General features: G+C 40.5%; 1 protein-coding gene across 2 annotated transcripts; it reads right to left on the bottom strand.

The window, feature by feature from the left end:
- Window positions 1-248: 248 nt before the first annotated feature.
- On the bottom strand, window positions 249-12,448 carry LOC140314012 (flotillin-2-like). 2 transcript variants are annotated; one of them, XR_011917107.1, is made up of 12 exons: window positions 12,253-12,448; window positions 10,716-10,797; window positions 9,219-9,309; window positions 8,421-8,544; window positions 7,892-8,010; window positions 6,828-6,941; window positions 6,618-6,737; window positions 5,849-6,063; window positions 4,728-4,911; window positions 4,377-4,526; window positions 664-1,911; window positions 249-567 (listed from the first exon to the last, which is right to left on the bottom strand). XR_011917107.1 is itself a non-coding variant. In XM_072392027.1 (11 exons), exons 1-11 carry the CDS (start codon window positions 12,299-12,301, stop codon window positions 1,879-1,881), a joined length of 1,281 nt encoding a protein of 426 aa, XP_072248128.1. In that variant the 5' UTR covers window positions 12,302-12,448; the 3' UTR covers window positions 249-1,878. The 2 variants fall into 2 exon arrangements, 1 of the variants encoding a protein (XP_072248128.1); XM_072392027.1 differs by having other exon boundaries at window positions 249-1,911.
- Window positions 12,449-12,724: the final 276 nt, after the last annotated feature.

Genomic DNA, 12,724 nt, shown 5'->3' with positions numbered 1-12,724 from the left:
TATATTAATCTTGTAAACACCCCATTCTAATAAAACTTTCTGTCACCCTCAAAATATAAATGACTGAAAACTGACTAAAACACTAAAACTAAAACATAAAAACAGTGAGTGTTGCCCCATGTTATTTGACAGGATAAATATCACTAATTTATGACCGTTAATTCTTCCATTGTAACATTTTTAAACTGTTTAAAAATGTTCACGAAACTCAGCAGCTGAGAAGCTTTATAGGAACTGGGAAAAAGACAAATGATGAAAGTTTGGTTTATTAGAATGACAGTTAAGAGTGAGTACATTATTCTGCACACAGACAGATGACATGCAAAAATGCGTACAGGAAGTCATGGCTAGTTCAGACAAAGCGTAAATAGGAGTTTGAGATGAAAGATTCGACGCACCAGAAACAGCAATAATAACAGTCGTCTGTAAGTTCTGTCAGTAAGCTCAGAGTGACCGTTCCTTCAGCCACGCACAAAACTCCTAAAGAACTTCTTTCATCTGGGTTAGAGATGATATTTAGCTTCACTAGTCTCGAAAAGTGAATGAGCTGCGTCTCACGGGTGGAGTCTCAGCAATAAACTGCACCTGCCTACTTGCTTCAAGTCTATTTCCAAAAATGGACAGATTCTGTAATCCGACCCCAAAACAGCAAAGCATTTAGACAGATACATACAGCAGAATTACTGTTTAAAATGTATCCTGTTAAAAAATGGCTGTATTTATGATGTCAGGTCAGCACAGAAATCAGTGCCAACATGTAAATGCATCAAACACAAAGTGCAGTTCTGTAAAGTAACGTCAAAGTTTGGTTTGCTGACACAGTCGAATGTGGCTTTGCATCGACAGACAAATGTAGCATGAAATTAAACACGTTTGTCAGATAAACTGAACGCAAACTTCTTGTGATTACAGTAAAAATCATGACAGTCTTCTCTGTTTGGCCTTTCATTGCATCTATTAATTTTCCTACAATTTAAACATATTTCATGTGACTCAAAACCCGTCATTTACACTTTCTGTGATTCATTTTTATTCTAACGCGTTCTAATTTTCTTCAGCAGACTTAATCGAGGCCTTAGTTTACAACATTTTACATGAAATCCACATTAAATATCAAAGAACCACATTACAAGCTAACTACATCAGCACAAGATCATAATTTACTACCCGTTTTATTATCAGTATATAAATAATAATGAAATGCAAAATGCTTGATATCAAGAGACTGTGAAGATTCTTTACTCTGTAAATGGGAAAAGACTTTAAGGTGGATATTTTTACTCTATGAAAACAGCCTTTTTAAGCTTAGGAGCACCTTTGTTACACTGAAAAATTAGCTAATGAAGAACAAATCAGAACATTTGATTGAAAATTACAATAACTTAAAGAGAATTGATTTCCTGAACAATAAATATATGAAAAAATAAATTAAATACATTCTTAGGAATGCAGAAGTGTTACTTAAACTAACAGACAGGCCTGAAACAGTGACAACAAAGCAGCAACCCAGGGTATAAATATCAAAGAATATGTTTAGTCACATTTTAAGTAGAATTAATAGAACCTGGGTGAGAGTCAGCAGTTAGTCAACCATCATATTTAGCATACATAGCTCTCCTCTTTGACAACATAAATATGAAACAAAACAAATAAAAACACAAAATATTCCCACGTTCAAACTAAAAACATCTTTGAATGAGCAGCAGTGCATGCAGATTTTCTGGCCCTGTATAAAGTAAGGCACCAGAGGTTTCCAGAATTCACTTAGTATACAGAGTATACATATAAAACAACAAAAAGATTCAAGTGTATTAAAGGCAGTCTATGAGAGTGCATACAACAGAGATTGGAGTCATGTAGAGTCTTCGGTTTTCAAGCTTAAGAAGTGGCCATTTTCTGCAGCAAAGGGATCTGTTGAAAAAAGGACAGATTATTCACGCTCAGATGTAAAAAAAAAAAAAAAACAGCACGGCAACAACTGTCAAGACTAATAAAGGCACCATTTCACTGGTTTTATCTCGCATTACATTTAAAGTTTCAATATAGGACCTCAGACAGTCAAAATCAAATAAGAAAAGAGTTCAAGAAGGTTATAGATTGCTGTATCATGAGAAAAGTCGACTGGTCTTCCTTCTGTTTGTGGGATGATGTAAAACCTGGTAGTCTGTCCAAGGGACTCTTACATGGGTATGAGGCTGTTTTGGCTGCGAGTTCCTCTAATCAAACATACTGTTCAAGGAAATTAATTACATGCAAAAAATAAGCAAATGCTGTTAGTTACCAGTTAGGAGTAAAATATTTGAAAATGTAGCCCAACTACTGTATTTTTCGGACCATAAGACGCACTTAAAATCCTTTAATTTTCTCAAAAATCAACAATGCGCCTTCAAATGCGGTGCGCCTAATGTATGAATTAATTCTGGTTGTGCTTTCTGACGTAGAACCGATTTTATGTGGTACACAGCGCTCAAAAATCTGTCAAAATGTTGCAGCACGGCCTTGGTGAGCTACGAAGCTGCACTGCTTGATGGATTGAGCATTACGGGCCACCAAAGTCAGGAGCCTCGCAGAGTAATACGAGCTGTGCTCCAACATTAAGGAGAGTGCATTCATTCATTCATTCATTCATTCATTTTCTATAAAAATGGCTCCTGTTCAGAGACATGCTTACGAAGCGGATTTCAAACTCAACGCAGTACAACAAGTGAGTTGAATAAAGTTCGACTTATCCGAGTTTCATTTAATGCTCCTTATAACCCGGTGCGCTTTATAGCCCGAAAAATACGGTATTTCATCTTTATGGTGATGAAGTCTGGGGTCAATTCAGTTATTAGCATTAGACTCATGTCATCTCCATGTTATGGTATTAAAACCCAAAGCAAACAGAGGTTGGCTGCAGAGGTTTTTAAAAATGGATTTTTTCACATGTTCTATCAAAAGTCTGAGGATAAAAAGCATCAAAACTCTGCTGTTCATTCAGAGATACGCGGGTTGGCAAAAGGACAGGAGTTCGTTTGTTGTGCAGCGCTGCAGGTAAAGGAGCTTTTAAAAGATCTAAACCTCTGAGCAGCAGGCTGATATGTTTTCACTGTGGATGGCATACGACTCACACACCTTCACTCTCTACACTGAGACCAACAAGCAGAGGCAGGATCCTGAATCAAACGTCAGGCAGCGCCGGCTGTAGCTCGGAAGGCCGGTGGTTCGACTCCCGGCTTCCCCGGACCACATGTCAAAGTGTCCTTTAGCGAGACACTGAACCCCACGTTGCCCACCGACGCATCCATTGGCGTGTGAATGTGTGTGATATACAGCCAGTAAAATTGCATCAACTCAAGCGTAGTTTATGCTTCATTTCGACGCCGTAGCCTGACGTTCACCTCAAAAAAATCCAAACAACACGACGTGTTGATGCGGACCGTAAGGGCTGTGATTGGTCGGCTCAAAACGTAATTTCCAGCAGTTGCTTTTTCTGGCCTTAATGGCTGAACATGGCGAAGAAGCTCGTCGAATCGGCCTGTTGCCATTCAAAAGTATCTAAAGTGCATTTGTTCATCCGGGTCCCTCAGTGGGTGAACCAGTGTGTAAATTCACCCGTTCAGCCTCGGTCGGTCGCACAGATCACCTCCGCAAACGTCTTCTCTGTCGCCTGCGCTTCAACATTTGCAATTTAAACATTTGTTCTTCAATATTGATGAGCTCCAACTGCAAATACAGCTGCTCCACCTCGGTTGCCATCGTTTACTGTTGTTAACTGTGACCGGAAGAAAAAGCAAGGATTTGGCTTTAACCCCTGAAACCACGCAGCCACACCCGCCTACCGGCATGGCAGTGAATTGCAGAGCAACGCGTTCCCTCGACGCGTCACATCAACGTTACAGAGAAGCATAAACTAAGCTTAAGACGAGCTGTATGAGTTTGTAAATGGATGAATGGGGCTTGCAGGGTATCAACTCGCAAGTATCATTTAGCTCAAAGTCACTGTTTTTACTGGAGTAAAGAGTTGAAAAAATGTAAAAAAGAAACTGAAAACATGCTGTAATATTAACACATTTTTCCACTTTGAATCTCTCTTTTGTTGAACTATGCTAAAAGAATAAATCTTAAGTTATTTAAGTAATTATGGATGATGGAGGGCGAAGTTTCCAACATTTTTTAATATGATTTTTGTCATCGCAGGTTCTCCTACCGTTGCTCAGGTAAATCATGTAAGCCTCATTAATTAAACCAGCTGCCGTTAACTTCCATCAGAAACAAGAGATTCATCTGAACTGCCATTCAGAAACTTAAAGTACTTAACACGGTAATTACACGGTAATTACACGGTAATTACATGGTCACTGGCATTTAATTAAAGGTTATAAAGAAAAGCTTACCTTTGACAAATCCAGTCCAGTGAGAGCATTAACAGAAACAGGAAGTTCAGCCAAAAGGCGGTTCACTTCACTCGTCACGCGGTTTCCCTCCCCGCTGAGGATCACGATCTCATTTGTTCTGGCTAATGGTGCAGCCACTTTTGAGGCAATCTGCAAACATATAGACAAGTGGAAGCAGTGAAAATAGAATCAATATTAAGTTATCGGCGATCATGTGGCACATTGTTCATTTAGGTTAGTCAAATGTTTATTGTTTCTATCTTTGAAAGTTTTGCTTGTTGTGAAAAAGTCACACATGAACACACCAGTAAACCTTAAAGGAAAGTTATTTAGAGCAAAACTTCACGTCACCTTGGGCAGGGCCTCGAGGACCAGGGCAGTCTTTGCAGCTTCTCCATACTGCTGGTAAGACTCAGCCTTCAGTCTCATCTTTTCAGCTTCGGCCTTTCCAACTGCTTCGATCGAGGAAGCCTGCGCCTCACCAATCTTTCTGATCTTCTCTGCCTCGGCTTGGGCTATCAGCACCGTCTTCATCCTGATGCAAGAACACACAAGCTGTTAAAGTACCTTTTCTGTCCAGCCATATGTGCAACTCTTCCACTCTGCTTGGCTCCACATGCCTTCACATGTCTGACAGTTACAGGGAATTTTCTTATGATGTCAGGAAGATGGTTTCCGCGGCTGTGTGACATTATGACGGGACCACTTTTTATGTCCTAAAGCACGATGATCTCTACAGGAAACCATGTGACGGCGCTCCTCGTCTGCTGTTCTCAACATGTAGGAAAGTTCCTACCAGCAGACACCCTCCGGCTGTGATGTGCTTGTGTGAACAGCCGCTGTGGATCAAATTGTTCTTCATTTTTAGAATTTGTGAGAGTTCAAAGCTAGCTTTTACCACAAATGAAGCAAACAACACTATGAGCAGCTGCTTTGGGCTTCAGTTGGCTGCAGCCTGCACTGCTCTGAGCAGAGTCTGAGTCTTTGTTCACATCAGTTGTTTTCACATATCCTGTCACTTTCTACACACGTTATTAGGCATAATGTCCACAACATTCACCCTGGACAGCTACATTTCCCAGTCTGCTCCTGAGTAATATCTCTGGAGGGTTGCAGACCTCTGCTGTGTGTAAACTGCAGCTAAATCTCCTGGAAAATCACTAACGAGTGTGATTCCTGGTACGAGTTGCTGCTTGATATATTTTTTCCGCTGAGAAACACGTTCAGAATGTGCAGCGTTGATATCAACACAAATGACCTTATCTGCCTTTTTTTTGCCTTACCCGCCATTTTTAGTGTAAACAAAACACAGGAATTTCCACATCTACCTTTTGGATCATGTCGTGGGCCCTCTGTACTCTTCATAAATGCTCCTCACACACTTTCCTCAGTAAGAACACAACGCAGACACAGACTCTTTTGCTGTGAGTAGCTATGTGTGGACTGGCTTTAGCTAAAGGGTTCTCACTCACTTGTGCCCCTCAGCCAGTTGCTGTATTTTGTAGGCCTCGGCCTCAGCAGGCCTCTTTACAGTAGCAATGAGTTCTTTGTCTGTGCGGTCAATCTCCCTCTCCTCAATGGTGATCTCTTTCTTCCTCTGCACCACTTCGATTTCAATTTCCTCCAGCCGGATCTTCTGCTGCTCCTTGGCTGCCTGCAGCTCATAGGCCAGTTGGGCCTCTGCTCTCTGAAAACATCAGCACAAAGATCACAAACTTTCTCTTTGATGCAGAGTTTTAGGCATGAAACTTTGAATTATCATCATCTTTGAGTTCCTGATGGGCCAAAAATGATGTAGTAATTAAATAAATGATGGAAACAGCCCAAGATTCCAGGTGGCTTTTCAATGTCTGCATTGTATCATCTCATGGAAAGACTCCAGATGTTTTTACAAACAACATATACAAAAAGTATTGAGACATTTTTACATGTCTGAACATTGTCTGCTCAAAGTGAAAGTGACAGACTTGTACTGCCAGCCCTGTTGTGTCAGCTTGTATTTTCTTTTAGTAGATCACTGCCCAGGCTGCAGGAACTGGGAAACAGTGTCCAGATGTGGGGCAAACATGCAAGAACATCCACGTTGGGCAGCAAAAGGTAATCATTTCTTATAGCAAAGGGTACTTTAAAGATAGCAACACATAAAGGAAAGAAAGAGAAACGTACTTTGATAAACAGTCAGAATTCAGTCAGTCAAATCAAAGTTTAGATAAAGTGAAAATCAAAAGCTCAGCTGCAAACCTTAGTGTTGATTTCTTGGTTAAAGGAAGCTTTCTCCAGCTCCAGCTTCCGTTTGGAGTCCGCCATTTTGGTATCAGCCAAAAATTTGACATCCATCATCTCCTTTTTACATTCTGCCTCCTATGAGACAACAAAGGAATAAGAGCAGTGGGCCTTTGTGCTCAGCACAGTCCACTACAAACAGAGTCCAACCCGCTGGGGTCTACCTACCCGTATCCCAGCATCCCTCTCTGCTTCAGCCACACCAATGTCTGCGTCCCTCTGGACTGCAGCAATCTGTGTCTTCCCAAGGGAGCTCAGATAATCCAGTTTATCATAAACATCCTGGGAACACAGACCAACAGGCAAACTGATAAGCTTGAGGGCTCAGAATAGTTTCTATAGAATTAGAGGAGACTTAAAAGCAACTAAATTGTGTAAAAGCATTGCAACAGATGCCTAATTAGGACACATTCGTTTTGCTTTGTTTACCAAAGTCCAAACTGGATGTGACATCAACAGTTTTTGTCTGGATATCTTTTCCAGTTGATTAGAAATAAGGCATCAAAATCCAAAATGTGTTTTAAATGGACAGGTGAGTGGTGCATATATGTCAGAAACACTAGAACTGATTTACCAATAATAACTGGTCCCAAAGCCTCATTAACCAGATCAATTTGACCTAATAGATGTGTTTGGAGATTAGATGTTCTGCACAGAACTCCAATCCCTTTAAAAAACATTTGACATCCATCCATCATCCGGCCACAGAAACCTTTCTCACATGGTCAGCAGCACCATCAGGAGGTAAATCATATTTAATGAAAAGTCTTTTACGTTAAAGGTCTGAGAAAGGTTCAAACGGAGAAGCACATTAAGCCAGGATGGCTTCATATCTGTTCATGCTCCACACTGAAATGAATGAAACACAGCGAGGCCTTTCTGAGCTGAAAGTCTGTGTGAACTAGTTAATTTTACAGATAACATCTCTGTCATTCTGAGCTTTTTCTTCTACAGAACACTTTTAATGAAACTACTGCTCCAGTTCAATAAGATCTGTTCCCTTTCATTCTGTCTCAACCTTCATGGTGAATTTGTTCTATAATCTTAGTCACTTCTGGTTTCCCACGCTGTCAAAATAATTCAGCTTCTTCTAACCTTTTTACCCAATCAGCCCTCAGCCCACATTATATGGGTTACTCAAGACATCTAAACTGCTTCAGCCATATCCGAATGTCACATATTCTTCTTCACGCTTTACCAGCTGCTGTCTGAGGACTGCAGCTTCAACCAACCTTAATAGTAAAGCTTAAAATCTCGATTCCCATCCTTCCCACATCAGGAGCTGCAACATCCCTCACAAGTTTAGCAAACTGGTCCCTGTCCTGATAGATCTGCTCCACAGTCAAGGTCCCTGCAAGACAAATAGAGAACATCATCAACGCTTTGCACAAACCAACCCCAGCTCTGTCTCCACTGCCAGGAGCTTTTTGGTTTATGTAAAAACAACAGCAGCAGGACACTAACAAGTATCTGCAGAAACATGCGATCCTTAAACATCCAAAGTCATGCCAACAATAAGAAAACTAAGGCTATTAGATGTTCAATAAACCGTGCACCTGATTTAGTTCATCTACTGATCAATTTCAGGCAAAACTACCATTTTCAATTCTTGCCTTTTCGTTACAAGAATCAAGTCCTTTAATTCCTTTCCTTTGGTTAAGATGCCGCCACCTTAAAGGATTATCGATAAATTAAGACAAAATAAAGCTGGGTTGGGACCAAAGATAACCATTAGTTGTGTTCAGTGTTAGTTTTTCATACCTAGAATGGAGCGCAGATGTCCCTCCAAAGTCTGCAGAAGCACAGCTTTGATTTCTATCACTGATTTACCCAGAAACTGCTCACAAGCCACAGCCAGCAAATCCTGTTCCGTCATGACTTTCACCTGAAGGAGACACAGCGACAGCGTGAGGCCGGCTCATCTGCTGACACACCAAACCTTCAACATCTGGCAGCAGACTACATCTGGAAGGTTTATCCTTTAATGATAACACATTAAAACAATGGTGAGAGACACTAATTAAAAGGGCAGTTTGGGCTTTGTAGCACCGCATCAGATGTAAAGTGTGTCACTAAGCAAACTTTGGGATATCTTTTGATTCCACTTGAAGCTGAAGGGTAAGAAAAGTGAATTCAACTGATATAAACTGTGCAGGTTTCGCCTTCAGCTTCAGAAATCTCATTAACTGTTGTTGATTATTACCAGGTTTCAAAATAAGGTGAAGACATCAGCAGTGTTACATATTTTCTGACCACTCAGATGCAGGTTTGTCATAATACTAGATGTGTTTTATTCATACCAGAAACATCATTTCCAAATACACAGGAAACTGCAACAAGGCTTTTGTTATCTAATAAAAAGGCAAAGTTGTGTCTGGACACAAAAAGCCAAAGCGTAGCTCTCCGTGAATTTAAGAGCTTCAAACTGACGAGATTTTGGTTTGATTTGCAACTATCTGATTGCAGCATTTGGTTCTCTGTGGGGACACAGCTGGACACATTCTAAGTTGCTGCCTGGCAGATGTTTGTGACAGATAACATGCCTGGAAGTGGACTGACCTGGGCCACCCCTGTGACAGTGATGGCGACTCCCTCTGCGGTCTCAACATCTTCACATCGGGGCTGCAGAGTCATGATCTCTAGACTTAACCTACACAAGGGAATAAAGAGGAAGAGTACGAAATGTCAGACATCTGTAGATGTTAAAACATTTTTATTGGTTGCTAAAGTTCACTTAGAATTTGTGTCTTCAGCTAATATCGTCTTTTACATCTCAGAGGGAGGGTCCTGCAGCCGCTCTTCTTCGCTGCTCTGGGTACTGACTGCTTTAACCGCCGGGTTAAGGTCACCGGCTCACAGGTGCATCTAATGTTTGTGGCTCACTGCAGTCAGTAGTCACAGCAGTTTGTTGTCAGATTTAAGCATCAATACATATTTTGTATAACCTGATTAATGAACATTTAAATTAGAACCGGACCAGCTCATTTAATCCAGTTAACCTCGTTTACTTTTTTTGTTTGAGACAATAGTGACCTTTGTGTGTCTGACTGGATCCTACTGAGTTAACAGATTAACGGGGAGGCATCAATGTTCCGTATTGCACATCTGTAAAGAGCATTTTTCTCAGTCGACACTCAAAACAAGTTTGATCATTGTGAGGATCAGCTTTGGCCATGTGAAATGGTTGCTGATCTCACTTGTTGGGGATTTCAGGTGCTGTTTTACAATGCAACACACTCTGTTAGAGGCAGTCTGACCTGTTGGACTGTCAACACGCAGCTGACTTTTATTATTTACCAAACTTTACATCAGACTGAACTATGGTGGTTGAACACAAAACTGTAATTTGATGCATCTTTGCCTTTCCATACTCAGTATTAATTTGTTTTGGCACTTTAAAGACAGTTAGCTATAAAAACATGGAGTATATTAAGTACCTGACATTATGATGCAGCATTATTGTTTTCTCTGACATGTGGCAGGAATAATTAAAGCTGTGTAACATATAAATGATCATATTATTATTATTATAAATCTTTTGAAAGGGGCCTACAGACATTTCTTTTTAGCAAAGCATATGCCCCCCCCCCTCTGCCAAATTCTTTTTATTTTCATACTGAACTGCTTACTTGTTTTTATTTTATTTTTTTAAACTGTAGCCCTTTGAGATCTTGCCATGTAAAGGGCACTACAAATAAAATGTATTATTATTTATTATTATTATTATTGTAAATGTTTGACCTCTGAAATGTGCTGCAGAAAAATGAACATATCCCTTCTGTTTTAAGCTCACCTCAAACAAAGAGTCGTGCTTCTAAGCTGTCTAATTTCCCTGAGTTCTGGCTGGGTTTACATTTGAAACATGTGTTGAGTAAAATGAAACTGATGATGGTAGAACCGCTCTCATCCTCTAATTGTCTGGCGCCTGCTGATAGTGGGACGACTGACCTCACAGTAGAGAATCAACCACAACAAAAGCTCAGCTCTGCTGTGGTCTGGTTAAAAACTTTGATCCCATAACTTATGAAAGCATTCCTGCTTCTACTGCGCTGTCACCTCTGAGAGTTTGAAATGAGCCACCAAGCCCACGACCAGCCTCCCACGATGTAGGTCTTTGTATCAGAGCCGAAACAGCCACCTGAGGGAAAAGATCAGTGCCATCAAGACCTGACCGAATCAACGCAAGCCAACATCATCACATGATATCAACTGTAAAACAGGGCAAAAGACAAACAGTAGATTAATGCTTTCTGTAAGAAGTCAGGAGCACATGAAGCAGGTATTTGTGCTCTCACATGCTGCGTCTCTGAAACATGTCAAGAAACCTTCTGGCCTGAAATGCATGTGTGAAAGGGGCTTTAGAGTCAGAGCAATGATGATTAACAGCAATGCTTCTCCACTTTCCCCGGAAACAAACCAGGGAGGCAATGAGTTTATTAAGAAAAAAATGAAAATATTCATCTCTTTCTCACATGAGATTAACTGCATGCTGAAAAAAAACTGTAAAGACCTGCTGAAGGGTTTGATTTAAACATTTTTTGCCTGATCTCTGTAGAAATTAAACATTTTATGGCCAGATTTGACGTATGAGGCCCTGTGATGGACTGGCGACCTTTCTGGGGTGTATCCCGCCTCTCACCCAATGACAGCTGGGATAGCTGCGACCCTGAGTTGGATTAAGCAGATATAGAAAATTGATGGATGGATTTGATATATGAGTAGTAAATCCATCCCCTTAAACTAAATAGTATAGACTCTCAGAGCTTTTCAGAAACAGAAATCCTTCTTAAAGCAGCTCTCATCGAGCACATTTGTTAGTGTAACAGCCTAATTCTGACACTCAAGTACAAGTAAATGTTTTAATCAATATTTATGAAGACAACCGTCTCAAAAGTCCAGTGCACTGTATTTACTTAGAGTAAAGTGACAAATAACTGATTAAAACTGTGAGCCTGTAAAAGGGAGAGAATACAGAAAGAGTCAGAATAACACATTTTTACAGAATCTGACCTCTCCTACTTCTACTTCTGTTTTACAGTCTTTATTACTGATTGCAGTTTATATGCACTGCTGATTTATCATATTTATGTCGGTGAAAACAGAATAAACATGCACAGCACGTTGGTCTCCTCAGGATGTTCTGAGCTTTAGAAATAAACTTTCAGCTGATTATCTCGCGTCACAAACCTCCGCATTTGTGACCAAATAAAAATATGGTACCACAACATTTGGCAGAGATCTCAATTTTAATGTAATAAGTATTATGAACACATTTATAGTGGCTGAGATAATCCAACGGTTCACAGTATTTACGAGCTAAGCTGTTTGGTCACGTGACCCAGTCCTGCGCTAACGTTCCACCGTTGCCTTAACGGCTAATGTTAGCGTTCAGATTTATAAGCTAAGAAAACTGCTATTAAAAGACATCTGCCAGTATGGCAAATAGCTACATCCTACAAAATAAAAACAGCAAGACAAACGTGCTTTGGTTTGCCCGTATGCACCTGACATCATGGACTAACATCAGTGCTGTTAGCTCCTCCGTCTCCATGACATCTAGCACCTTTAGCAGAGCAAGACGGGGAAAACCTACCGGAGACCACCAGCGCTTCGTTTGGCCCCACAGTTAAGCAATTCCCCATGTTTACCGAATACGGCGCAGTCGAAACAAAAAAAATGCGAAAAAGTGCGATCCTTCGCTGAAATGATGACACTGCTTATCTGATATTTAATCCAAATGAAGGTGGAGTGATTTAGTAGCCTTCACGCCCAGCAGGACAGCAACAACACAGCCCCGCCCCGCCCAGTAACACGCGCTGACGTAACGCACGCTCACAGGGAATAACACCCCACAACATTATGGATAATAACGATAAAAAACATCTACAGAAGCATCAATTATTTGTTTCTTATCTTTGTTTGATTTTAAACGACTAAATTTCTTTAGGCGACTATTTTCTTCTTTCGATTCTCAGTCGTCCCGGTTAAGGTAATTATAAGAGCCTAAAAAAGAGCTTATTCAAGTTCTTTTTTCTTATTTGGACTTTTTCAGTTACGTTTTCGAT

The sequence above is a fragment of the Leuresthes tenuis genome, unplaced genomic scaffold (genome assembly GCF_036924035.1).
Source record: "Leuresthes tenuis unplaced genomic scaffold, fLeuTen1.0.hap1 SCAF_9, whole genome shotgun sequence".
Classification (NCBI taxonomy): domain Eukaryota; kingdom Metazoa; phylum Chordata; class Actinopteri; order Atheriniformes; family Atherinopsidae; genus Leuresthes; species Leuresthes tenuis.
Note: the sequence above shows the minus strand (reverse complement) of the source record. Positions and strands in the feature narration are given on the sequence as shown.